This window comes from Rhinopithecus roxellana, chromosome 1 (assembly GCF_007565055.1).
Source record: "Rhinopithecus roxellana isolate Shanxi Qingling chromosome 1, ASM756505v1, whole genome shotgun sequence".
Classification (NCBI taxonomy): domain Eukaryota; kingdom Metazoa; phylum Chordata; class Mammalia; order Primates; family Cercopithecidae; genus Rhinopithecus; species Rhinopithecus roxellana.
This window is the reverse complement of record NC_044549.1, coordinates 34134112-34159645: the sequence shown is the minus strand read 5'-3', so window position 1 is coordinate 34159645 and position 25534 is coordinate 34134112. Positions and strand designations below refer to the sequence as shown.

The 25534-nt window shown below is 50.6% G+C and overlaps 1 protein-coding gene across 7 annotated transcripts in view; it reads right to left on the bottom strand.

The window, feature by feature from the left end:
- Positions 1-773: 773 nt before the first annotated feature.
- BOC (BOC cell adhesion associated, oncogene regulated) overlaps positions 774-25534 on the bottom strand; it is a 253113-nt gene continuing 228352 nt past the window's right edge. For 5 of the 7 annotated variants that reach the window (XM_030941100.1, XM_030941106.1, XM_030941111.1 and 2 more), the window contains 16 exons: positions 19765-19911; positions 17257-17400; positions 15479-15772; positions 14839-15111; positions 13486-13793; positions 9911-10073; positions 9388-9498; positions 8717-8923; positions 8167-8348; positions 7509-7614; positions 7019-7141; positions 4567-4788; positions 3634-3869; positions 3343-3419; positions 2634-2827; positions 774-1559 (listed from right to left, as the gene is read on the bottom strand). In XM_030941100.1, the coding sequence (XP_030796960.1) occupies positions 1372-1559; positions 2634-2827; positions 3343-3419; positions 3634-3869; positions 4567-4788; positions 7019-7141; positions 7509-7614; positions 8167-8348; positions 8717-8923; positions 9388-9498; positions 9911-10073; positions 13486-13793; positions 14839-15111; positions 15479-15772; positions 17257-17400; positions 19765-19911 (2975 nt within the window). In that variant the 3' untranslated portion in view covers positions 774-1371. The remainder of the gene's footprint in view (positions 1560-2633; positions 2828-3342; positions 3420-3633; positions 3870-4566; positions 4789-7018; positions 7142-7508; positions 7615-8166; positions 8349-8716; positions 8924-9387; positions 9499-9910; positions 10074-13485; positions 13794-14838; positions 15112-15478; positions 15773-17256; positions 17401-19764; positions 19912-25534) is intronic. The other 2 variants (XM_030941125.1, XM_010361029.2) reach the window with 1 other exon arrangement.

Sequence of the window (25534 nt, the reverse complement as noted above, 5' to 3'; positions counted from 1 at the left end):
CCCGGGCTTCCCTAGGACCCTGTTTATCTAATTCTTTGTGTTTAGAAGCCAGGGTCTGGCCCTCACTTAATGAGATTGTTTCAAGTGGCATTTCATCTGTAACTCAATTTTACTGAAATCTAGAAAATACAGCCCCCACAACCCTCTCCAGCCCCAAAACTCAAAAAGTGTAGTAAGGTTTTCATTTGCAAACATCAGTCTCCATCTAGTTCCACTTCCACATATAAAGATTTTAAAATTTCAATTAAAAAAAGAATCTATGGTTGATCCTTTGGTTGGACAACAGTATGTAAATGTTGATTTTAAACTAGTGAGTCAACTACTCTGGCAATGTTGGTGTATCTTTGGAAAGAAGGGAAGTCACCAAGTGAATTTATCACGCACTGTATGTCCATGTGTGACACAGCACTTAGCTATAGTATTTTGGAGAAAATATTTGGTCTTCAACACACACCTATATAAAAAAGATTAGTTTTATGTCTTCAATATGACCTAAACTTCATCTCAAGTCCAGTTGGTAAGAGAACTGTGAATCTGTTTTTCCTGGTCTGTTGTACAACGGTTCCCTTGTGGACTAAACAGTAATGTGTTCTGTGTGAATCCAAGCACAACTGACATTCACTGTTTTAAAAAACAAAAAAGAGAAACATTTGCTACCTTTTCCAGATCTCATTTCTGAAGGACCTGAAAATATTGTAAGTGGGTATCTTCTTCAAATACTCAGAGACTGAATTCTAACATCTAAAGAAAATGCTGACTCACACATGACTCAGTTGAAGGTTACAGGGAAGACTAAACATTTATTTAGAAGTTACAGTGTTTGTTTTTACAGAGATATGTTGCCACGGATTATTGATTCTGGAAGGTTTTTTAATGCTCATAGTGCTGTACACATCTTGGTCTGTTCTCATTGGCATCTTAGGAAAATGTTTCCAGTAGCACTGGATCCAGCCATCTGCGTGGGTGTCTCCAGGCTGTGATACTGTGACTCTTGCTTTTCAACCTCGTGGTTGTGATGAACCTTGTGCCTGGGATCCTTCCTCTTGCCAGCTTATCTGTGGGCCTCCAGCAGCCTCATCTGCCACTGCCGAGGCCCCAGGTTAGGAGTCTGTCCCGTGCCAGCCTGTGCGGTGCTTTCCTGGGTGACTCCTGTTAGGTGGCGGCTTCTTTATTTTCCCTCTCCAACCTCAACAGGTAGGATTCCTTATGTCTCTCCAGAATTATAAAACATATACATTTATTTACAAGTGCATAAATATATAAATATGGCTATAATAGAAAAATAAATACCAATTTTCTCTGTCTCTTCTTTTTAAAAAAAAAAAAAATATATATATATATATATAGTCTTTCTGGGATATTGGATTCTGCCTAAATTGTGGGAAGTGGTGTTTCAAAAGACACACACACTGGTGGCCCTGGGGAGAGCTGCATTCCAGGTTCCTGTCCTACGTAGGCCCCTGTGGGGTGCTGGGGACACCAGTCTCCTCCACCCACTTGGCAGGAGTCAGGACTGTCCACTTCTTCAACTGGTACAAGGCCCAAGCAGCATGGGGGCCCTGAGGGAAGAAGGAGTAGGAACCATTAAAATCCAGACTGACCGAGGAGCCAACACCCAGCGACACTGGGCCAATCTCTATCTGTGGTGGAGGTGGCTACACTGGCTCTGGAAAGGACAGAAACAACCAAGACAAGGGCACTTCTGTTCCCTCCGAGGTCTCTCATCGAAACAGGGAGGGCCACTTGCACCCATTTCCCACTCATGCTGGGACCGTAGAGACTCCAGCACTGAGGCCACACCACAGGAGCAGATGAAGTCAGTGGAGCCCGTGAAACGCAGAAGGAAGCCCTGCTCTGTGTTTAGGCTGCTCGTCCACCCTTTGCTATGGCTTCTGGTTACAATCATCCCACTCACAATCCAGTCCCCCCAGACTGACACGGTCCAGTTTAAATGATGCTGGGTCGAGCTTTAGGACCCAGCATCTTTTAAATTTAGTCTCCTAAAGACAGGGTCCAGGATCTGCCTATACATGGGCATGCACAGAGAAGCTAAGAAACATCAGTGGATCCACTGATTTCCAAGGAGACTAGCATGGAGGGAGACAATGGGATGGGCTTAGTGCGAAAGGCTCCAAAGTCCTTGGAGAAAAAGTTCTGTGGAAGTACAAAGAGTTATGATGATGATGTTTGTAAGAATTTGGCTCCTTAATGATTGAGGCAACCTTATTCCTTAATTAAGAGACAAGCCTCAACAAAGCAAGGCATTTCAGAATGATTAGAGAATGCCTCTTAGTGTAATGAGTGGCAAATGGTATTTGTGAATGGTCTTGAAATGCAGAGACCAAAAAGGGCTTTTTCCTCTGAAATGGAGAAATGGCCTTTTTCTCAGAGGCTGAGGACCGCAGCTTATCATGTTGGAGTAGAACCCACCTGGACATCTCACAGACCTACTGGGCCTTCAGCAGTGAAGGAAAGTGGCCAGCCACCCTCGATGCCCCATCCTTCCCACATCAATGCTGTGGCTGGCTCCTTACCAAGCCCCACCTTTGCAGACTGTTACTACTGGCTTGGGGATGCCTACCTCATGTTACCCCCAGCCTGTTCAATTTCCCTGCCCTGCTCCTGCCACCAACCTGAGTGAAATGGAGGATCCCACATTGCTTCTAGGACGGGACTGTCGGGGGCTCTCCTCACCCCTGACTGGCCCACAGCAGCAGGCTGCTCCCGGCGTTGGCAGCAGTCGTGGTGGGGCTGCAGCAGCTGGTGAGTGGAGTCATCGGGCAGTGTGTATAAGAAAGAGCCCTCGTCCGGGCTAGACTCGGGATCCCTGCAGTGCACAAGCCCAGATGGGGAGGTGGGGCCGGGCAGGGTGGGCCTGTCGCCCCATCCCCTGCTGGCTGTCTCCCTGTCTGAGGGCATCAGAGCTGGTGAGAGCTCAGATGGGGCAAAGACTGCTTTCCCCTTTGAACATCAAGAGGTACCACACCATCATTTTCACTGATCATTCTAGTTCATTTCCATTTTATTCCATGTGGGAGGATGTGAAGTCAGGTGTCCAGGGGCCCATGGGCAAAGTCAGTTGTGGTGGGTGCTTCTGATCTGCCTAGTGGGGGAGGATTCCGAGGTGCCAACCCATGCCCCCAGGCAGAAAGGGCATCGCAACTGCAAATGAAACAACTGCCTATTAGGGCAGTGGCTCAGAGGAGCATGATTGGCGGTTGCTGGGACCCCTGCGTACAGCACTACTGCTTGGCTCTCAGTGACTGGCCTTGGATTTGAGGAGCTAAAGGGAAAGTGAGGCTGTGGGGCTTGGGAGTAAAAGGGGAGAGGCCTTGTGGTTACCTGGTGATCTGGTGACTTTGGGGGTCATATCCATTGCCAAGATGGGTCCGCCTCAGCAGGCGGCTGGTGTCATTCTGCTGCTCAAAAGGAAGAGTAATGAGATGGCCACGCCGGGGAGTCCAGGTAACTTTCCAGTGTTCACTGATCAACAGGAGCATCTGCTCCTGACTAAACAAAGCCTGGCCCAGCAGCCCAGGCTGAGACCCTAGGAGAGAGGAGGCCCCCCAAGGCAGCCCAGTCACTCCCTCCTGGGTGTCCCATACCTGCCATCCACACCCAAGAGTGCACTACCTGCTGAAGCTCGCCTGGGCAGTGCTGCTGCGGCTTCATGCCCGGGTAGCCCACTGCAGCCGCGGGGCAGCCCCTATTCATGTGGATCCCATTAGCACAGGCCCGACCACTGATGCCACTGAGGTAGCGCTGTCCACTGGTCTGGTGGCCTGGGAGTCCTCCCAATGGCACCATAGTATATGGGCAGGAGGAAGGTGGAAGGGCACTTCGAGGAAAACCCAGGTCTGTTGTATGTTCTAGAAGGATAGAAAAACAAAGCTGTGCTTAGGCCAAGGGAGCCTGGGACGGGTTGGAAAAGCCCCACGAGGATCTCAGGAGCTCCTGGCCACAGAGGGTCAAAGGATGCAGGCAGAGAGTTGACAGCGCCCAGGAGATGGAGAACGTTTTCTCTTAGAGTCTCCTTTGTGTGCCCACTTCTACCCGACACCTAGACTCTTCTGCAGGGAGAAGCGGGGGAGATACAGGGTCCAGGGCTTGGGGGCAGGAAGTGGCGAGTGAAAAGCAGCAACAATATTTAGAGGAGGCAAGCTGACCAGATGTCTTGCCATCGGAAGCAGAAATTAGTGACTGAAAGATTCCAGGATAGAGGGGAAAGCTGAAGGCAGCTCCGCACGCAGCGAACAGGCAGGATGGACTCTAAGGAGGAACATGCGGTCAGAGGAGCAGCTTCGGACACTAAAGAAGACAGCACTGCATAGGTCCCGAGCTCCAATGGTGCAGAGAAGACAGCCCAACTTTCCCTCCTTCCTCCTCCCCAAGCCGAGGTCTGTTAGCTGGGGGGAGGGGTCCAGTCATCGGGTGTTCTTTGACCTCAGAGACCTTTGGGGGACTCGGGCCTGAGCTTTCTGTGGACGCAGACCTAGGCACAGGCCTCCTTAGTGGAGCCCCCATTTCCCGCCCAGGCTCCTCCCACTGAAAGCGTCACTCACTCACTTTGCTTAGACCAGGCCCTCCACAAGCAGAAGGGGATGAAGGTGACGATGATGAGAACGATGGAGCCCAGGACGACCCCGACAATCAGATAGGGCAGGTCACTGGAGCGAGCCACCATGGCCCCAGTGCCCATCGGCCGCTCTATGGTTTCAGGCGGGGGCGGCTGTGGTGGGGCCAGAGTTGGGGGTGGCAGTCGACCAGGCTGGCCAGAAGACTTCCGAGCTGTATTGTGGACAAAACTCACTTCAGCATATGTTTCCTTGATATTTCCTTCACAACAAATAGAAAAAAATAATACCCCCATTCCCTGGGTGTGGGAAGTGGTGTCAAACTCACTAGATTGGGCCTCAAAATCTCTTATTTGAATGGCGTCCATACTCAGCATGAAATTGGCATCTAATGTGAAATCTGGTGGTGTGGCGGAGACCTGACCCTTGTATTTCAAAGCAGAGCCTGAGATGTCTGTGAGCCATGCACCAGAGTTGGACCAGGTACTTCCAGCAGAAGTGCCGTAGTGCTTTTGGGAAGAACTGGTGAACTTTTGGAAGAAAATATTTAAAATGCAGGAAGCCAGAAAAAGAATTGGGAATGGAAAAATTTACCCACACCCGAGTGTGCAACCTGCTGGTGGACTGAGACATGAAGTACTAAGTATTAGCATGGATCACAGCAGGGGGCGGGTGTTCCAGGAATCACGAGGACACACAGTACGTGTGAGATGCCAATTCAGAGGTGGAGTCAAGGCCATCAGCTCCTCACTTCAGCTTTGCTGAGTATTAGGAGGTGCATCTGACCCTGCTGGCCCTAGTGACCGTCTTCTCCCCCGACTTTCGGACTCTGTCCCCTGATGTTCCCCACCTCTCTGCTGCTCTGTACGCCTCTCCTTCCCTCTCTGTGCTATCTGCCTCCGCAGACACTGGGAGGCCTTCCTGGTTCCCCTCTGTCTGTACTCTCTGTATATTCTCACCTAGTCCCATGACTTCCACCTATATCCTAAAGACCCCCACACAAATCTCCCCACCCAGACCCCCTGTCTGGGGCAGGAGCCCTGCTTCTTATCAGACACTTCATTTCAATGTCTCCGAAGAGCTAAAGACTTGGTAAGCCTCCAAGTGGTTTTACCTTGTTCCTTTCTCATGAAATCTGTTTCTCTTCTTGCTGTTGCCATTTCAATAAGTGGCAGTACTTCCAGCTGGAAACTCCTTTCACTCTCTCCCAGCCCTAGTGTGCAAGCAGTCCCTGGTCCCACGGACATCTCCTTAGAAAAGAGACTCAAACCTGTCCCTTCTCTTTACCTTTACTTTAGAGCCCCAGTTCTCAACCCTCAGCCCATTCCCTGTAGTCACCAGTGACCCATCTCAGCAGACAAATCCACTGACAGTCCTCCTCCACCTCACAGCCTCGAGTGGCCCCCGCTCTCCCTGGCTGCACCGGCTCATCTCACAGTATCCTCAGTGGCCTCTTTCCTGGGCATTCACCCCCATAACCTCCTTCCCAGTACCTGACACTCCAACCGTCTGGAGCTATGTCCAGCCTTGTCCCCCAGGCCACTCTCTCCTCATCCTGGCCTAAGATTCAGTCCTTCCAGCAGACCAGTGTGAAGGCTTTATGAAGCCTCTTCCTCCCTCTGGGCACTCCCTGCACCAGGTGATCCAGGATTCTGGGCTGTGCATGTATCTGCCCTCCCCTCCAGTGTGCATGACGGAAGAGGGCAGGGAGAGACACAGAGGCACTCAGGGAGGATCTGCCGAATGACTGAAAGCCAGTGAAGCAGAAGAGAGAATGCTGTTGCCTTGATGAGAGGAAAATGTGTTGTTCTGTCCCTATTCCTATTCCTTTGTGATCTTCTCCTGATTATGTTCTTTGCAATACAACTGCTTTATCTCACTTTCAGTATCTGCAAAATGGAGATAATGCTCTCTCTCCATCTGATCAATGTGCAAATATTAACAAGTTATTATGTGACTATGTTTAACATGTTTTAAGTGCAATAGAAAGGGAATAGAAAGGGAATAAATAGAAGTTAAGATAATCCTGGCCCAAAGCATGCTCTACCCCTAACTGGCTGCATGGCCTTGGCTAAAGTATGCAGCTTCCTCATGGCCACTTCCTTTCCCATCTCATGCGATTGTAGTTCAGTTAAATAAACCAACCCATGGAAGCACCAAATATCATTGCTGGAATAAAGTATTTTTAGGAAGTTCCCAACTTAAGAATGAGGTGTATCCCCTGATTTCATGGATGAGTTAATTATCAAGTTCCTTGAAGGTGTCATGATAGCCTATTTAGTATTAGGTACAGACAAATGAGTAGAGAGCAAAACATGACCAAGTCTGAGGTTATGTGGAAAACAGTCTTCCTGGAAAAGAGACCCAGCACCGCACAGGGAATGGTGACTTTGCCTTCCCTTGCTGGAACATCAAGACAGGAGAGAGAACCCAAAGCGCTTCACCTTTGGTCTCACAGATCATCACGTTGCTGAACTCGCTCTCCCCTCCTTCATTGAAGCACTGCATCTTAATGTCGTAGGAGGTCTCTGGCTGCAGGTGGCTGATGGAGTGCCAGTACCTGTCCCCTGGGAAAGAGAGTCAGAGAATGGTGCATGGCAATGTGCACATGGTTTTCTTGATCCCAATCTCATAGTCAGACTCAGCTGGTGCAGTGTGTGGGGAAGGATGCCACTGACTGGCACAGGGGTGGCGTATGGAGGAACGCTGGAGGAAATGTTGTAGGTGTCTACCCATGTTGTCCCATCATCATGTGGATTCATGAAGTTGATAGCTTCAAGGGTATTATGAGTGAGTCAATGACATGGAGCTCAGAGCTTTGTGTCACTCCAGACGCAGGTTTATGCTTCGCCAGATTTCACCAACACCTTGTCCCCCATCCCAGCGGAGGAAATTATAGCACACAGAAGCTATAAACACAGAATTGTGTCTCACCTTCCACCATATCCTTCTTGTAGTCACTATCATTGTCACTGTCTGTGGGTCGATAATAGATATAAAAGCCATGGATTGGGGTGTTGTTGTTACTTGCTGGGATGTACTATAGGGAATGGAGAAGAAACAAGTTGACAATAGGTAGAGAAAACATCATCAAAGCAAAACCACTGGTGTGTGAAGCTTCCACCCCAGTCCAGAGTCTGAATTTCACTTGGGGCCCCTGGCAAAGATTTCTAATAATATCCCTGAGGTTCTCTGAAAAATGTTGTGAAGATCACTCATTATTTTATTTAGCCTAGACGTCCCTAAGCTTTTGAAGAGAAGAAACAAATTGCCATTTCTCCAAAGACTTCAATTGCTTCTGATCTCCCTGGACATGTGAGGGGCCCCTGTGGCTGAGAAGGGGCCCTGAACAATTGTGTTGGGATCCCCTGTGGTATCAGGGGAAGGGCAGCAAGGAGGGAGAGGTCTACCAAGTCAAGGCACCAGAATCAACAGGAGACCACTAGAGCAGCCCCAGCCACTAAGAGCGTTCCAAATTCCACTGATGAAGCTTTCAGGTGCCCTGTTTGGGGGAGTCTAATCCCCAGGCTCACAGGGAAGGGCGTTTAGGGGAGGCCGTCTTCCGCTGCAGTCCACGGCCAGGCCCACTTACCATCCACTTGAGCATGATGGTGGTCTCATTGACCGCGTCCGTGAAGGTGATGTAAGGACCTGCCACGGGCCTCTCGTATACGCGGCCGCTGTAGCCAGACACCACGTAGGGCCGAGAGGGGGCGCTAGGCTCGCTCTCCCCCAGCATGTTCAGAGCCCGGACTCGAAACTTGTAGGAGGTGCCTGGTGAGAGGGACACTCACTGAACTCAGGAGGTGGGAAACACCTTCTGATTCTCCCATGGCCTTTCAAGGCCCAGAACCTGGAGGGTCTTCTGGGCAGCCCTTCCCCAAAGCAAGTTCTCAAAGGCCTCACAAGAACACCTGCCATTTTCAGAGCCAAGCTGCGGGGGAGATGGCTCTGGATGCTCTTCTGGAGGGAGGCAGAAGGCTTGTAGGACTGTGGTAAACACCACAGACAGCAACACGGAGGCATGCTGGTGGGTGGGGGCCTGGGCCGAGAGAAGGGGATCCCAGGCTCGTCATCCTCCTCCAGGTGGTCAGGGGCAGCTGGGGGATCAGGCCAAGGCCACAGCATGGCCAGGCCCCTACCTTTCTCTAGGCCTGTGATCTCCACGGACAGCCGTGATGGGGGGATGGCGCTGGTGGCCAGAATCCAGTCTCCCACTTTCTTTAGCTTCTTGTACTCCACACGGAAGGACTGGATCGGGAACCCACCATTCCCACGGGGAATCCAGGTCACGTACACTGAGGTCTCGGAGGCCATGGAGATGGTGGGCCTGTCGGGAGCTTCTGGGGCTGGGAAAGACCGTACCCAGTAAGGAAGGAAGCAGGGTGAGATGACGGCTGGATGCCCACTGGGCCTGGCCTGCTCCTGACGGACCCACGCCTGCCCACAGCCCTCCACCCACTGGTGTTCATGTCAGACCTCCCCACGGCTGCTCTCTCCTGGGGGAAGGCTGTGAGCTAAGATCCCTTATGCTATCCTTCTGCAAAGCCAGAGTGTGGAGGCCCAAGGGCCACCGCTCTGGCCCCTGCTGCTCTCTAGATGCACCCAGGCAGCAATCCCAGCATCAATGCCAGCCTTTTATTTAAAAAGCTCCAAACTACATTTCCTCATTGTGGTTAAATGGGAGATACCAAGACAATGTCACAAAAACCCTGGACCTACAGAAGCAAGACCCCATTCAGCCACGGGAACAGGCCCTCTGAGGCAGTTCCAGTCCTGACTGCGTGTCCCGTCCCTGCTGCTCGGGGCTTACGGGAGAGGCGGCCATGGTCAGGCTGGCTGCTGCTCTGGGGACTGGCTCCAGGGTCGTCTCTCTGGATCTGCTGCTCCTTGCTGGCCATGATCTCGGGTTTGGGCCGCCGTCCTGGGTGGAAATGGGTTGTAGTCAGCAAGGGAGAGAGCAGGCATTAGATCTCCCTCCCACAGAATCCTTTTTGCCTGAGACTCTGCTGAGGGGCGTGACAAAGTGATGCAAATAAGCATCCAGGGCACTGAGCGTGTGCTCAGCCTCGGCCAACACTGGCTCTGTTGTGGTACTACTGCTGGCCCCTGTGTGAGAGAGGGACGAAAGGGTGCCAGAGAGGCCGGCTGGCAACTCTCCTGATGAGAGCTGGGACCTCAGCCTAGCACACAAACTACAAGGAGGCGGTAGCTGGAAGGAAAGATGAAGTTCAGCTGAACAGCTGGGGCAAGGTGAGCAGGAATTCTCACCTGGGCCAGTGGAACTTGCTTAGACCCATGGAAACCCTAAGCAAGGGGCAATGTTTGACTCTCACCAGTTCGGAAGGTGACCATGGCTGTCTGGCCCTCGCCTGCACAGTTGTAAGCTGCCATCTCCACTTCATACAAGCTCCCGGGGTCGAGTCTGGTGAGGGTCAGGCGGTGCTGGTTGGCTGGAATGCCAGAGATGGTCCAATTGTCAGAGGAGTTTGTGACCTGCTGGAGAAGGTAGCTGGTATCAGGACTAGCATCTCAGCCTCGGGCTACGAGTGCGCTGTGGTTTGCAAGGAAAGCAGCGCTGAGCCCAGGAGGGCAGGAGAAGGGGAAGGACAATGGGCCAGGTAAGGGTTGGGGTGGCACAGACTCAGACTGACACCCCTGGCTATGGGACACCAACCTCACTGGGACATTCACGTCAGGCTCTCTGATCCCTCGTCTAATGATCTCATCAAAGAAACCTCAGTGGGGAAGTCAGATAGCCTGATTGATATTGCTGAGAACTCCTCCAAAGACCTTTTCTCCCTGTATTTCAAAGAATCTCCATGTTGTGCTTTCTTTCTCCTTCTGTAGGTAAACCAAATGCAGTTCCCTCTGTTTATATTCTAATGAGACACAATGATGAGAAAGATAACGAAAGTATCAGCACCCATGAAATAGCAACATTTGCTAAGGGCTTACTCTGTGCTACACATGGAACTAAGCAGTTTATAGGCGCTACTTCCTTTTCCTCAAAATAGCCCAAGAGATTGGTGTTAATACTGTTCCCACTTCACAAATAGGGAAACTAAGGTTTAGAGAAATAAGCAATTTGCTCAAGGCCACATGGCTAGTGAGCACCGAAACTATGACTTGACTCCAAAGAGCATGCCCATCTTTGTACCCTATCCTGGGAAGAAGAGTCTGGGATCCAAAGTCCTGGGTTCAAATCCTGGTTGTGTAACTCAGAGCAAGTCCCCTAACCCTCTGACCCTTCAGCTTTGCATTTCACCAAAGAGGCAAATAAACTCTCTGAGGTTATTCTGAAGATTAAATGAGAGAAGTTGTATAAAGTGCCCCGCGGTGAGCTTGGTGCACAGTAGATTCCCAGCAAATGCCTGGCCCCTCGAGGCCCCTCCCCACATCCTCAGCCCAGTGCGGTTTCCATCATTTCAGTCCTCTTTGTTTCTGCTCCTGCCTTCAGTCCTTGCTCAGAACTTAAAAACTGTGGATGAATTGTGACTGTGATGGATTAATCCTTAATAGCTTCAAATTCCTAGCTCTTTAAAGGAAAAAATAAGGGAGCTCCAGGCTCCCCAACAGGTGATGCTGAGAGGCTGCTCATCTCAGCTGCCCCATCTTTTGGGACAACAGACTTTACTGCCAACTCTACATCCCAGAGAGCCTGCTGGAGCCTCAAGTTGTGGTTTGCTGAAGGAAGAAAACAGCTGGAAGGAAAAGCTCTTCTCCCTGAGCAGAATATTCCAAAGTTGAACAAAACGTACCATTCAAGGCATAGGAATGGTCTGGGCTCATTGTCAGGCTTCCAGGATTTGTTCCAAGGGGAGACATTTTTACAAACTGAGACTCCCCAGTGGTGCTGGAAACCCAAACACAGTAGCCCAGGGTCTGCAGATGCACCAGGAAATGAAACTTGCTTCGCGCATGTGAAACAGTGAAAATTAGCTGAATGATTCCCAATCCCCAGCAAGAGAAGGCGGATGAAAAAACACAGCCCGAATGCTGACTTTTGATTTCAAATTCTTTCTTGGGGATCTTTAAGACTTGTTAGTTCCGTAAGAGAGGAACTGCTTTCAAGCCAGAACTTCTGCCTTGGCAACCCCAGGCTGAGGAGCCCCCAGGCTGGAGCCTGAGAGAAGCCAGAAGCAGCAGGGGCCTGTCCGGACTCTCACTTCCCCCGCGCCCCATGTACCCCTGCCCTCCCAGCGCTGGCCTCACACTTCCACCGGGCCCAGAAATGAAAATAAGAAATAGAAGGGTAATTAGTCACTGTCACACACACTGAGGGGGTGAATGTGGCCTGAGCCTGGCATTTCCGGATCACCACGGCACGGCCTTTGCCAGTCTGCCTCTTGTGCAAGGCTGCTTCATGGCCACCTATTGGCCTGAAAAATATTATTCTTGCTCTCATGCTGGGTTTCGTCTCCTGGGAACCATGGGCGTTTGGCCTGCCCTGATCTTTGTCTACAAGTCTGAGATGGAGGTGTCCAGTTACATGGGGAAATAGGATTAGGACTAGCCCTGCCCTACAACATGTGAACAATGCTCCTTTTTGTTAAAAACTCATTCACCCGCTTTGCTGGCTGCCTATGAAGAGGCCAGCAGGTGGAGGGCTAATGAGAAATTGCTCCCCCCGTCCCCCTGCCTTTGGGGAGGCAGCAGAGGGGGCATAGGGGGTGCTCTGCCTTAGGTGTCTTTCTGACAGCCCCAGGGTCTCTGTGGACTTGTCCTGACCCAAGGTCTTCTAGGAGAGCATGTAAGGGGAAAGAACAGAATAGAAGGAGTCAGGGGCCAGGGCTCCAAGGCAGGGAAACGGCTTCTGCACAGCTAGCGCTCTCCACTGTGCAGGGTTGGTTCTGTTTTCTTGCTTGTTTGTGGAGGTGGGGAGGAGTGGAGAAATACTTTTAATTCCACATTCATATGCTTTCCATCAAGTGCACATAGCATTTTTATAAGCAAAATTAATATAAATGCATAATAAAAATCAGCATGTACATGTTGTTATTTATCAAATACAATTTTTAAAAATCCATTTAAGAATAATAGTTTTCTACTATCGAATGGCCTTAGAAAGAAAATGGCGTATACTTGGAGTGAACAGAAACATTTTCAAGGATGTTTTCTTATGGGGAATTTCATGTCCTCATCCCTGCGGGGTAACAACAGGGAAGAGCACAGCCTTCAGCGAGAGTGGCTGCCTGGGGACCCTGCCCTGCCTCACAGGACACAGTGTACAGGAGCATAGGCCTGGCTGGGCTCTGCCCCGCATCCCTCCCTGACAGCTCCTGAAACATTCACCTGGACAGACTTCCTTCTGTCAAGGAGAAATAGCTGAGGTCTCAACAACATGATGTGCTTTGAGCTCAAATGCCTGCTTGTCAAACCCAAGCCATGACAGATTCTGAGAACTGAGGGGATATTTTACAGGCTACAGAGAAAACACTTGTTCACAAATATTTGTTTTCCTGGCATTAGGCTAGCTGGCTTACCATGCCAGGGTTCCTGCAGGCATGTACCCTGCACAGCTTACTTTCATAAAAAAACAAAATGTAACATCAACAGCTAACGACAGAGGAAAGCAGGAAGGAGGATGATGGTTACCAGGGAGACTGTTCACCGTCTCCTCAGGGGCTAGAAGCTAGTGTGAGCCTCTGGGAAATGTGTGCATAGAGCTTAGTACTGGATGCACGCACAAGGCTTTTTCCTGGGCCTTCCAGGGTCCCACACGACCATCTCACAACCAGCTCCCTGGGAGACAGCAGGGATGGACACTGGAGGAGACAGAAGGGCCTGATTAGTGATGGGGATTACTGGTTCAGGCTTCAGGAACTCAAAGGCCAGGAGGCAGTGACTCTGCTCAGCCTTGCTGGGAAGGCTGTGCAGGGGAGGCAGCGGCCCCACACCAGGGCCATACCTTGCGATGTTTCACCACATAGTAGAGGATCGGTGCCCAGCTACTGCCCTCATGCCGAGGCCGCCACACCAGTTCATATGAGTCGGTCTTGGAGGTGCGGGGCGAGCTGAGGATGATGGGAGCCTCGGCGGGAGCCCCCTGCCCCTTCTCTCCTGGACACTGTGGGGAAGCAGGCCGTGCTGATGTTGGGGGTCTGGGGAGCGCCGGTTCCCCCTTCAGCATCTGCTCAGGGCTGCCGGGTTTGGAGGGTGGTGCAGGAGGTGTGTCAGTAGCCGGCTCAGCATCCTGCTGTAGCCTTGCGGTTATGCCTGGAGGACCAACAGGAAGGAGAAGGAAAGGTTAGTCTCCTGGTTTACCTGCTGAGCTGTTGTTCCTGGGGAGAAAACAGGAAGAAGTCAGAGAGGCAACCTGGGCCCACCATCAGTCCGACCGCCACCCACTCTGTGCTGCCCAGCCAGGCTCCATGGAAGACAGCACTGGTGTCCCTATCCTGCCAGAAAAAAAAAGCAGCCTGGTCTGCCTGGCCAGGGGCTCAGGGGTGGCTTGGGCATGGCAAGCAAACATCTCTGTGGCCTGCTTTTTTCCTGAGCCCACGTGAGGTACATCTCCAGTGAACTAACTCAATTTTCTCTCGAGGCCCAGGAACCCTGCGCCTTCCTTCTCGGTCTAGGCTGGAGATGGAGACATGTCCCTTCATGGTGGAATCTTACCATGGCACCATGTGGGCCTTTCGCTACGGAACATGAGACATGAACACAACTGGAAATGTCCTCTGAGAGTCTGTGAGGCCAGGAGGGGCAGTGATGCTTCCTTCAGGAGGTTTCTACAGAATCTGCCAGCACCTGTCTCTCCTCTGCCTGACCTTCCCCGCCACAGGATATGGGCACCTGATAATGCTGACTTCGCATTGTATTGTACTCATTGCTGTATTTTTCTCAAGTTGTTTCCCTGGTAAGTTTTGTTCCCATAGGGGAGTTCTCAAGGGCAGGGTCTTTGCCGCATTGCTCTGCACCCCCATATTACCTCTCCCCAGGCTAAGCATGGTCACTGCTCAGTTGGCATAGGCCCCAACTGGAATGAATCTTGCTGAGAACGACAGACTGGCTTTTCTTCACCAAAGCACTAGAGCAGTTGTTGTCAAACTGGGTTCCACAGAAATATTTTTTTAAATACAACAATTAAATGAATTATTTTCATTAGTGAAAATCTGCACTTCTGATTTATTAAGTTCATATAAATTTGAACTTACAACTAAAAGCTACTTTTTTCTATCTTATATACTGGTATATTTGAGAAATGGATTCTCAAATGAGAATCATCATCTGGAATCTCAAACCCCTGGGTTACACTCACTTGGCCTGGAGGTTCGCAGCTGGACCACGGCGTGGGCACTCCCGACCTCGTTCTCGGCCATGCACTGGTAGACGCCTTCGTCCTCAGGCCCCATGCTGAGCACACGCAGGGCCCTGCGGGAGAGCTGGAGGCGCTGGCTGGAGATGAGGGGCGTGGCATTCCTCAGCCACAGCACAGAAGGTGGAGGGTTCCCGCGCACCTCACAGGTGAGCTTGGCACTCTGGCCCCAGGGGATGACCAGCTGGGACAGCTCCATGGTGACCTCAGGGGGTTCTGCCAGGAAACCAGAGCAAGGTGAGAAGGACTGGGTCTTTCTGTCCCAGGTCAGATGGGCTGGGAGGGATGCAGTTAGGAGCAGCTCCCCCTGCCCTTCGGCTGTTGCTTTTTCCTAATGGGCAGGGTAGTGGGAGGGAGAGGTCCGACATCTCCACCGTCAGAGTCATGACAGGAGGGCTCCAGGACTGCGTGTCCTTGCTCTGGGATCCAAAGAGCCCTGACTCTTCAGCATGCCTCTGTTCCTCACTCGGCATGTGGCCTTTCACAAGACGCTAACCCTCTGTGAGCCTGGGTTACGTTTCTAGAAAGGCTGCACAGACCAGAGAGAAGGCCAAGGAGAAGACAGTCCACAGCAGACACTCACCAAACACCTGGACATTGTAGAGGATGACTGCTGCCCCAGGCTGCCCAACCCCATTGTCAGCCATGCAGCGGTAGGTGCCTGAGTCCTCCTCGCTGGTGGTGTCGATGAGGAGGTTGCTCAGCAGGAAGCGCGTCTTGTTGTAGCCGGTGACACTGGACCCATCCTTGGCCCAGGTGACCCGTGGGGGTGGGATTCCACTGGCCACACACTCCAGAATGAGACTCTGGCCTTTGGTGACGATGATGGTTTGGGCCTCCGGTGGGTAGATGATGCGGGCAGCCTCAGCGGTGGAGCCTGGAGGGGCAAGGAGGGCAACGACAGAAGGCGTGTGGACCAGGATGTCCTGCAGAGCATCCCCAGGAGGCAGTCCCAGAGAGCATGGAGATGGGATCAAAGAGCCATTCCGGGTCTTTCAACCTAGGTGGAGTGGGGCGGGCTACAGAATTCCCTTGGGGCTTGGTGTCCTTATCAGAAACAAGGGCTTCTTCTGCAGGGAGCTGTCATGAGTAAGAAATGAGATAACACAGAAGAACAGCAGCATCAGCACAACAAATGCACAGTTAACTATGTGTGCTGGCAAGGAGAGAAAGGTGAAGGAACGGAGAGGCAATTTAAATGGTACAGATGTTTCTTTCTGCTTGCCCTCAGTAAGAGCACTGTGAGGCTGAAGATGAGATGGGAAACAAGAATCTGCCATGCTCCCAGCCCCACCCTATGGTTTTCAGGTCCAAGTGTCTCTCATAGTGAGCATCTCAGAGCCGGCCTCTGGCTGAGCTGAATGGAATCCACTGTTTAAACACATGCATTTCTCATACTGCAAGGTCCCCAAATGCAAATCACTATGTACTTCATCAGGACACAGCTGGGGAAGCTGTAATCTTTTTCTAACACTGTGGACAAACTGAACAGAACTCACTGAAAGGCACGTTTACTCTCCAATGTGTGCCGTTCCTCAGCGACCTTTGAGGAGCACAGGGACCAAGTGTGATTCTGCTTTATATGCCAACCAGGGACAGACCCAGGTTTTCTAAAACCTGAAATTTATACAGTTTTGAAGGCCCAAAAAACAATGGAAAACAATAGATACGAAATTAGGCCCTTCTGAGGCCTCTGTCAGTGAGTGAAGGACCATGGAAGTTTCGCTTCATTAGCTTCACAGTGACTCCATCTCTGGTGCCAACTCTAAGCTAACTCCGTGTAAGACGTCACTTCTCTGAATAGGCAGGGACTCCAGACAAGTGCATGGAAAGGTAGCTGCTATTTTCCTATGCATTGAGAGCATGTGGGCCTCCTGGACGCTCACCAGAGGGTGGTGCTGGGCACACCTCATCCATGCAGAGAGTGCAGGCCCAGGGACCTCACACAGGGCAGAACGGTGGCCTGGAGGCCTTCCATGTGGGCGTCTGTGCATGGCACATGCTGTGTCTGCTGCTGAGCTTGAGATGAGACCCACCATCCTGCCCCAGCACACACATACTGACCCATCCCAATCGCAAAGTAACCGTGAAGGAAACCTTCCAACAGGCAGGTGTGACAGCAGGCACAGTCACCTGCCAAAGCCAGGCCTGAGGGCTGTGTGCTGTGAGACGCTGGCCCTGAGGCTGGCCAAAGGGGAGAGAACCCCTGGCTGAGTCCCAGGTGTTCCCCCTGGCCAAAGCCAGTGCACACAGAACCGTAGCTTGGATGTGGCACCTCCAGGTATCTACCTCCCTTTCTATCTTTGTGAGCTCTTCCATCAGTGATCCCCCCGTCCCCCAGCAGATGGGCCCGGGCCTTACGGCGCACACGCAGCCTGTCGCTGGAGCCAGAGGTTTTCACTTCCTGGGTCACTGGGTTGTAGGCCGCACACTTGTACATGCCCTCGTCCTCCTGGCTGGCATTCACAATCTGGAGGTTCCCCGAGGGCATGATCAGGTAGTTACCTGTGGAAAGGGCAGGGCCAGGGGAAGACGGGATGGGTTTGGGTCCAGAATGCTTCACTCTGCAGCTTCCACAAAGGAGAGGTGCATGGAGGGAGAGGAACAGGCTGGGCAGGCACTAGGAGCTGATGTCCACCTGAGTCCCCACAAGACCAAGCCTAAGATGCTGTTCTCCCCATAAAACCTTGCAACAAGCGGGACAGAGTGCCAGAGAGAAAAGGTAACTAACCAACCAGCTAACAGACTGGCTGACTGCCTAACTGCCACAACTTAGTGCATAGGTCTATGGAAGAGCATTTTATACTTTCAAGGGAGCTAGGGGAGGCTAGAAAGAAAGCAGGATTTTGAATCAGCCATGGTCTCATGCTCTGAGTCTGCTGGGTATTAACTGTGTAATGTAACTTGGGCAAGTTAATTAACCTCTCTGATCCAGTTTCCTCATTTGTGAAAAGGCTTAATGTATGCTGCCTCAGGGCCATTGTAAGGCTTGAGAGGTCCATGCTGCACACATGAGAGATGAGATCATCATTCCTGCAAGCCTGGAGGAAATTGATTTTGGAGCTTCCCCTCATTCTCCCTTCCCAAAATGATGAGCAAATCTTCCCATCAGTCATAGCCATCACGCGGAATCGCCTCATTATTGCATTTCTGCTACTTGGAGAGGAATATTCTGACTTCTAACCACTGTCCTCTCCATGAATGCCACTGAAATCCTTTCTTCCACATCAGGGGCCTGTTAGGCTCTGTTTGCTCCTGGTCCACGGGTGCCATGGGCTGGTGCCCCAGGGGTGTTCAGGTTCTGTAACTAGGAGACAGATTCACAGCTCCTGGACACCCCAGCAACCAGGGTGGCATCTGGCTTCCTGGCAGGTAAAGCTATGGCCGTCAGTGCCGAGCTTTGCCCTGGTGGCCCCTCCTGAGAGCTGTGCTGTTGCCAAGCCTGGTGCCTGCCTGCTGCTGGGCCACCCAGGTATGAGCTGCTTAGCAAGTGCCAGATGGAGTGGGAGAAACCCTTGGTCCTGGTGGGGCAGGCAGGCCTCTCCCAGAGGCTGCTGCCAACCTTCTGCTGGGGACAGTAGGGATTAATGCTCTTCTTCCCCCAGTCTCCAGTTGGTTCTGAGTGGTTGGATTAGGGGTTTTACCCTTTTGAAAACAGTTTTCTGTATTCTCTAAGTTTTCTATAATGAACATATGTTCCTTTCATAACCAGAAAGAGTTAATAAAAATATCTTAAAATCTAGAGTATATTTTTAAAGGTATACTTTTTTTTCTTCTTCTTCTTGAGACAGGGTCTCACTTTGTCACTCAGGCTAGAGTGCAGTGGCACGATCTTGGCTCACTACAACCTTAGCCTCCTGGGCTCAAGCAATTAAAAGGTATACATTTTGAGCTGTGGTGTCAGGTCAAGTAAGGTCTACTTGGCCTCGAGTACAGGGTCAGTTGTGAAAAGAGGCTGGCTTTGACTTCAGGGACAACCTCTTCCCTCTGGCATTCTGCGGACCAAGCCTTGGCTTCTCTGGACCTGCTGCTGTGTCTGTCCACAGTGGCTTGAGCATGGAGCTGTGACAGCTGAGATAACTGCATTTACTATGCAAACAGGGAGAGGGAAAAATGAAATCCACTGCAAAGACTGCTCTGCTGCATGGGGAAGAGCTCCATCTCCTGCCAGGGAGCCCTGCGGCTCCGTGAATGGGCTTATTAGGCAGCCTTCCTGTGTGTGCCTGGAGGCACAGAGCTTCCACAGGCAGCATGCAGAACCATGTGCTGAGAGCCTGGATGGAACAGCAGCATCTCAGTAATTATCTTCTGGGGCTTGAAAGGATAAAGAAATTCCTCATGCTAAGACAGAGGACTTCCATAATGGAAGCCACCTGCTTCGGGACCCTACAGGACTACATATCAAGAAAGAAGACATGACCAAGTATGGTGGCTCAAGCCTGTAATTCCAGCCAAAGCGGGAGGATTGCTTGAGCTCAGGAGTTCTAGAGCAGCCTGGGCAACATAGCGAGACTCTGTCTCTATAACAAATAAAAATAAAGTTAGCCAAGCATGGTGGCATGTGCCTGTAGTTCTAGCTACTCAGATGGTTGAGGAAGGAGGATCTCTTGAGCCCTGGTGATGGAGGCTGCATTGAGCTCTGATTATGCCACTGCACTCCAGCTTGAGTGACCTAACAGGATCCTGTCTCTTAAAAGGAAAAAAAAAGGCAGGAGGACAGCTGGCCAGCATGAGGAAGGGCTGCTGGCATGTTGAGGGGGGTTTGTGAGGCAGCCGCAGCTGCCCTAGCTTTGTTGAGCAGCGAGCGGTTGGAGAAGGCCAGCTTCCCTTCTCGCCTCAGCCTCGACCTCTGGGTTCCTGCCCACTCACCTCTGGAGGCCTCCAGCCACTCTTGTTTGACGCTGTACCGGACCTGGGCTTTGGGGTGGCTCTCAGGCAGGTGGCAGGCAATGACTGCTGTGTTTCCCTCATCCACTTCAATCACGTGCTGCACGTCTAACTTGAAGTCCTCGAGATCTGTGAAGAGAAGGGAAGGTGCTGGCTGGAGGAGAGCAGAGCAAAAGTGTGACATTTCAGGGTGGGCTTGTGCCTTGGTGTTGTCAGTCATGACAAAGCTCACACCTAGGGGGATATCAGGGGATCCTCCAAGTTCTTCCTCCAGCCCCTTGTTGTCTACATGAGTTTGTAAGAATGTGGGGCCCTCATCACTGATGGGGTTCACTTTGTATACACAAGTTGGGGGAAGGTGCAGAGAGAATCCCATCAAGCAGTGCCTCTGGCTCAGACCATCTGTTACACTGAGATATGGGGGCAAGTTGGCTCTGCTTATCCACCCCAGAAATGGGGTGGGTCAAGGTACAAATGTCCTAGCAGAGCTGTCAGAAGGCTCAGCTAACAGAGATGGAAGGGAATAATAAAAGAGAATGCTGATGTCTTTTCTCCAAGTTGATTAAGAACAGCCTTCCCAGGTTCTCCTCAGGCATCCACGATGACAAGCGATAGGCCTGAGACTGCACTTGATTGATGGCCATGGTTGTAACCAGAAGGCTGATTCTTGCTGCTCAGAAGCCACACCCCACATCACAGAGGATCCTTCCTTGGGGCTGGGGGCAGGACTCTGGATACCCTAAGGGTTTTCTAAGGCAAAGAGGAATCTGCCAGGACAACAGGCAGCACCCCAGGGTGGCTTGATGGCAGTGAACTGCGGAGGAGCCAGGGTCCTGACATGAGGCTGTGGTCTCTGGCGGCCCCATGGCCATTTCTCCTGGCTTGCCACCATGGGATCTAAACTGGGAGAGTATGGAGATCCATCTAGAATAAGAGCAGAAGGTTTCCCAAGCAATCCAAGAGTCCAAACAACAAATCTCTCTTTGTATGAGCCAAATCACTGATGTTGCTGAGTAAAACAGGGACCACTTGCACAACAAAACTGCATGCATTCCAAGTTGGAAATCTGGTTTTCAGGATTATGGCTGAATTTAAGAGGAGAAATAAAACGAATGGAGTATAAGACAGATGGAAATATTTTACCCAGACACTCTCTTCCTAAAGGTACTCAGAAAGCCCTGGAGGCACCTTCTCTGAATGCTGGCCACACCAAATTCTGCTCAGCTCCTGGGACTGATAGCATCGGGGCTGACTACAATTTCGCTGCAAGACTGCACCTGCCTCTGCTGTTGTTTCCACTAGAGACCCAGAGAGGGCTGGAATCAGGTTTCTCACAGAAGACAAGAGATAATTACCAAAAACAAACTGGTGTCACCCTAGGAGTGCCTGGTGATGAAGGTATTCAGTGAGGTCAGGAGGCTTCCCATGTAATGTAACTTCCCAGCAGCTCTTAGTCAATTCAAGCCAACATAGGGGAGGAAAGCCCTATTGTTTCTGTGATGTCCCTTTGATTACAATATCAGACTGTGAACTCTTTGGGGCATGGAGCGAGTTTTGTTCCTGTCTGTGTCCCCTGAACCTAACCCAGGTCCTGGCCCAAGAACACACTTGGCAAGTGTTGAATGAATAAATGAATGAATGTTAATGAATGAATGAATGAATGAGTATCTTGGAAGCTCAGCCCCACAAGTTAGGTACAAGATGCCCATTATGCTGCCTAGAAACTCAAATTCATAAAGTTGGTCTACATTTTGAAGAAACGGACAAGAGCCTAGCACAACAAATGTTCTATGAACATTATATCTAAGTGTGGCCAGTAGAAGTTATTTTGCAAATAGAATGTTTCTTGAGAGGTTATGCAGGATCTGAAGAAAGAAGTGAAACAGGTCTAATAAATGTGCTGTAAGAAATACATGCTATTCAAGGAGTGATGTGGTGGAAACAGTGATAGGATGGACATTCCATTCTCCATGAAGTGCTTATTTCATATTGCATACCTGTATCCAAACATCTCATGTACCTGATAAATATACACACGTACTATGTACCCACAGAAAAAAAAAAACAACTTAAAAAAAATCAGGGATTGGTTGTCTGATTCCCTTCTATTGCCCCATTTCACTTTCCAGGCTGAACATGCATGATGCCCGCGGGTCAAGGTGAGATCTCTCAGATTCCTTCCTATGGGTTAAGTGTAGGGCCTCCTGGGCTTTTAAATAATGATTTCAAAATTATTTAATGTTGTGTGTGTGTTATCTGACCCTAACTAAATTATAAATTCCTGGTGGGAAGCCTATTAATTTTTCACTCTTCACCCCAACCCCAAGCTCTACTGCATAGTACTGAGGACACAGCAAATGCTTTCTAAATCCTTGCTAAATAAATACAGTTTGGAAGTCTGAGCTCAAGACCGGCTTGATGGGTGCGCAACCTGCCCCTGCACTTGATGGGGCTAACACTTGGTTTAATGCTCTGCTTTCACCGTCTTAAAATTCTTAATAACGCTTGAACGAGGGACCCTACATTTTCATTTTGCATTTGGTCCCACAAATTATTTAGCCCAGTCCTGGCTGAGCCTCTCAGCCAAGATAGCTAATGAGTTTCCTCTCAAAGAGGAGGAAGGTTTGGACTATGGGAAAGGAATTGCTTGAGCTCAACATGTTCTTGCTAAATATTGGTAACTTTGTTTTCTGAAAGCAATTCACTTAAAAAATGCAAAGGCCTTAATCCTCCTTCAGGCCAGTGCGCCCTGTACCTGCCAAGTCAGGAGGCTCCCCACAAAGCGAGCTGTGAGTGATTGTGAGCTTAGGGGCATCTGGAAAATTCCTCAGGCGCTGTGAAGCACTCTCCTCCATGGTTGAATAAATCCCAAACTACTCCACCAATAGGTTTTTGTTTTTTCCTCCTCCTTTTCTTCACCTCATTCCAAGGATATTTGCCTTAAGCAAAGAATATACTTAAACCTAGCAGATCATTTTCCAAGAAAGATGTAAGCAACTGAAAGGAGTTTGGCACCAGGACGCCATCTCCATCTTCATGGCCCCAGGCTCCTGCCCATTGTAATTGAGGGCTTATCCAGGCACGGAGGGAGCATGTACTCTGCCAGGCACCCACCTCAGCAACCCAGCGGTAGAAAACACTGGCCCTTTTAATCCCCTCTTGGCTCCTGCTGCACCCTCTGACAGCTGCTCAGTTGGAGACAGAAGGCTGTGCAGTGGGGGAGCATGAAGCTGGGCACTGGTCAGCCATGCGGCCAGACAGCCCCTCTGTTCTGATGCCAACATGTGCACAACAGCCTGTGCAGGCAGGACCAAGGGCACCCCAGCTGGACATCCAGCTCCCCACAAGGGGCGACTGGCAGGCGAGCCTTCCTGGCTTCAAAACAAATAAGCAGCAGTTTGGTTCTTGGCTCTGTCCGTCCTACCCCCATCCCCGCTACCCCCGTGCCTCCTAAGCTTAAGCCTTAGCTTAAAACACTCCCAATTTGGCTGCTCGAGTAAAACTTGAGTTTCACTAAGGGATCAAAGGCAGAATAATGAAGTGATGAATGATCTGAAAATCAGAGGACCCCCCTTTTCTAGTGTTTTTGGACAGGAAGGGGGCCAGGGAGGGGTGGGGAGTTCATGATCAATAAGAGCCTAATCAGCCATCAGACGGGGCAGATGCAGAGAGGAGCTCTAGCTGGCGCATATGAAGGAAACCAGCCTGTTCCCAGGCCCCTTTGTCTGCAAAGCCAGTTTCCTGGCCGAGTCCCTAGGCTGCTCAGTGTGCTTCACTGGAAATAAGGGACAGGCCCTTCAATTACAAATGGGGTTAGCAGGCCTCCGCTGCAGAAAGATGGATCAGGTTTCATGGAGAAATGGTTTGACAGGACACCTGCCCTTGCCTGTTGGCTGGTGTGTTTGAGAAATCCATTAGAGGAATGTTTTTGCAGCTTTAATCCTCTTACCTTCCCTCCCCTCACACCCTTTTTTCACATCCTCTCTTTGTGCATTTTCCAGCTACTTCATTAACTTGTCCACATTAATCAAATGCTAGTAGGCCCACTCTTGTTTCTCAGCTCCCAACAGGTCAGAAGTCTTGGTCTTTGGGGTCATCTCTGAGTTTACTGACCTTATTTACTTGTCCCAGAACTTTGTGATTTCTGAGAAAGCCCATGATATTTTGGGCTCCATATAGACCCCGGCCCAGTTCCTTCCTTCTGGGAGCTCAGTTTCCAAAGGGAAGATGTACACTCTGATACATCACTTCTGTATGATCTCTGAACACAGAGGTTACAGGGATGTGTTCAGACACACATCATGTGATGTACTCTGTGCTTTCTCTTCACATTCAAAGGGCGCATCAGGCACAGAACCTTTTGGCTATGGGAAAAACAGCAAATTAAAGACTGTCAAAGGCACATGGATGTGGCTGCCATCAGCAGGATCACATGTGAAACTGCAAACTGGCACATTTTATCTTGAGTATCTCTTGAATTTCTTTCTCACCACCTTCTAGTATCTTTCCTTTATTAATAAAAGGTTCCACAGAGCTATGAATTAAGTTACAACACTTGGTGTATGTTCATGCATTCTCATAACACACATTGTCAAATATTAATTGTAAGCTTATCCCCCAATTTTCACGGACTTTATGTGTCCAACTACAGAATGTGTTGGGTCTCAGTTAAATGCCCCAGGTCTAAGCCATAAACCTAACAATCACTTCCAAGGGAGTTCTTCATTCAGTCTTCTCCTGCATCCTCCCTTAAGCTGCAAATCGAAGTTCGATTCTGTGTGAAGTAAGAAGAGAAGTAAGATGCACCATGGATGCTGCATGGAGTTACCAATATCCCCATATCCGTGAGCTCTGCTGAACGCTTAAAGAAATTTTGGCCTTCTACCCATGCGAGTACTTCTCACATACAGTCCTGTCCTACCCTCTGCCTGTTCCTGGGGATCACAGGGCAAGCCTACACTCCTCTACAGAGGTCTGGATGGGATCCACCAGGTCACGGGGCACCGCATGGGGCTCACGTGGCAATGCTGCCAGGATGGCTGAGCAGCCTCAGGACCACTGGCAGGTTTCTGGGCTGATGGATAATTCCATTCCCCAACTGTCACAACCTGCAAGCCTCAACTTGTCCCTGCAGCAGCTTTCTGTACCTGTGGCTAATGCTACAAAGCATAAAGGATTCTGCCCTAATGGAGCACTACTCAGTGGCATGCTGATCCTTTGGTCCTTCCCTGCACCTCAGTCCCTTTTTGAGAGACACCCAAGGTGCAGGAGAAGTAAAGTTACTAAGAGTTTTCTCTGACTGAGCCCCTGGCTCGTGGCTATCAGTGAGACTTGGCTGTAGAGTCTGAGAAGACAAAGCGTCCTTGACACTCCTCGCTATGTTGCCTCTGGCCAATATGGGGGCTCTCCTGTGTCCCAAACTGCTTCATTGGTGGACAAAGAGTCCTAACACAATTCTCGACCTCCAAGTCATTTGAGGAACCACGGCTTGGCATGACCCCGAGGTTATTCCTCTGAAATAAAATGATCTGCAAGTGAAAAGCCACGGCAGTTATCTGCTGAGGATGTGGGACAACTACAGAAGCAGAGAAAAGGCTGGAGCCTCATGGTGCTCTCATGAGGTCAGAAAGCCTGGCACCCGGTGAGTGGCTGGGGTTTACTGTCGGCTGGGCAGGCATCTCAGAAGCCATGCATTTGGGGTAGTGAAGAAGTCTTTCAGCCCTGGCACATAGACCCCTGCAGCCCACAAAGT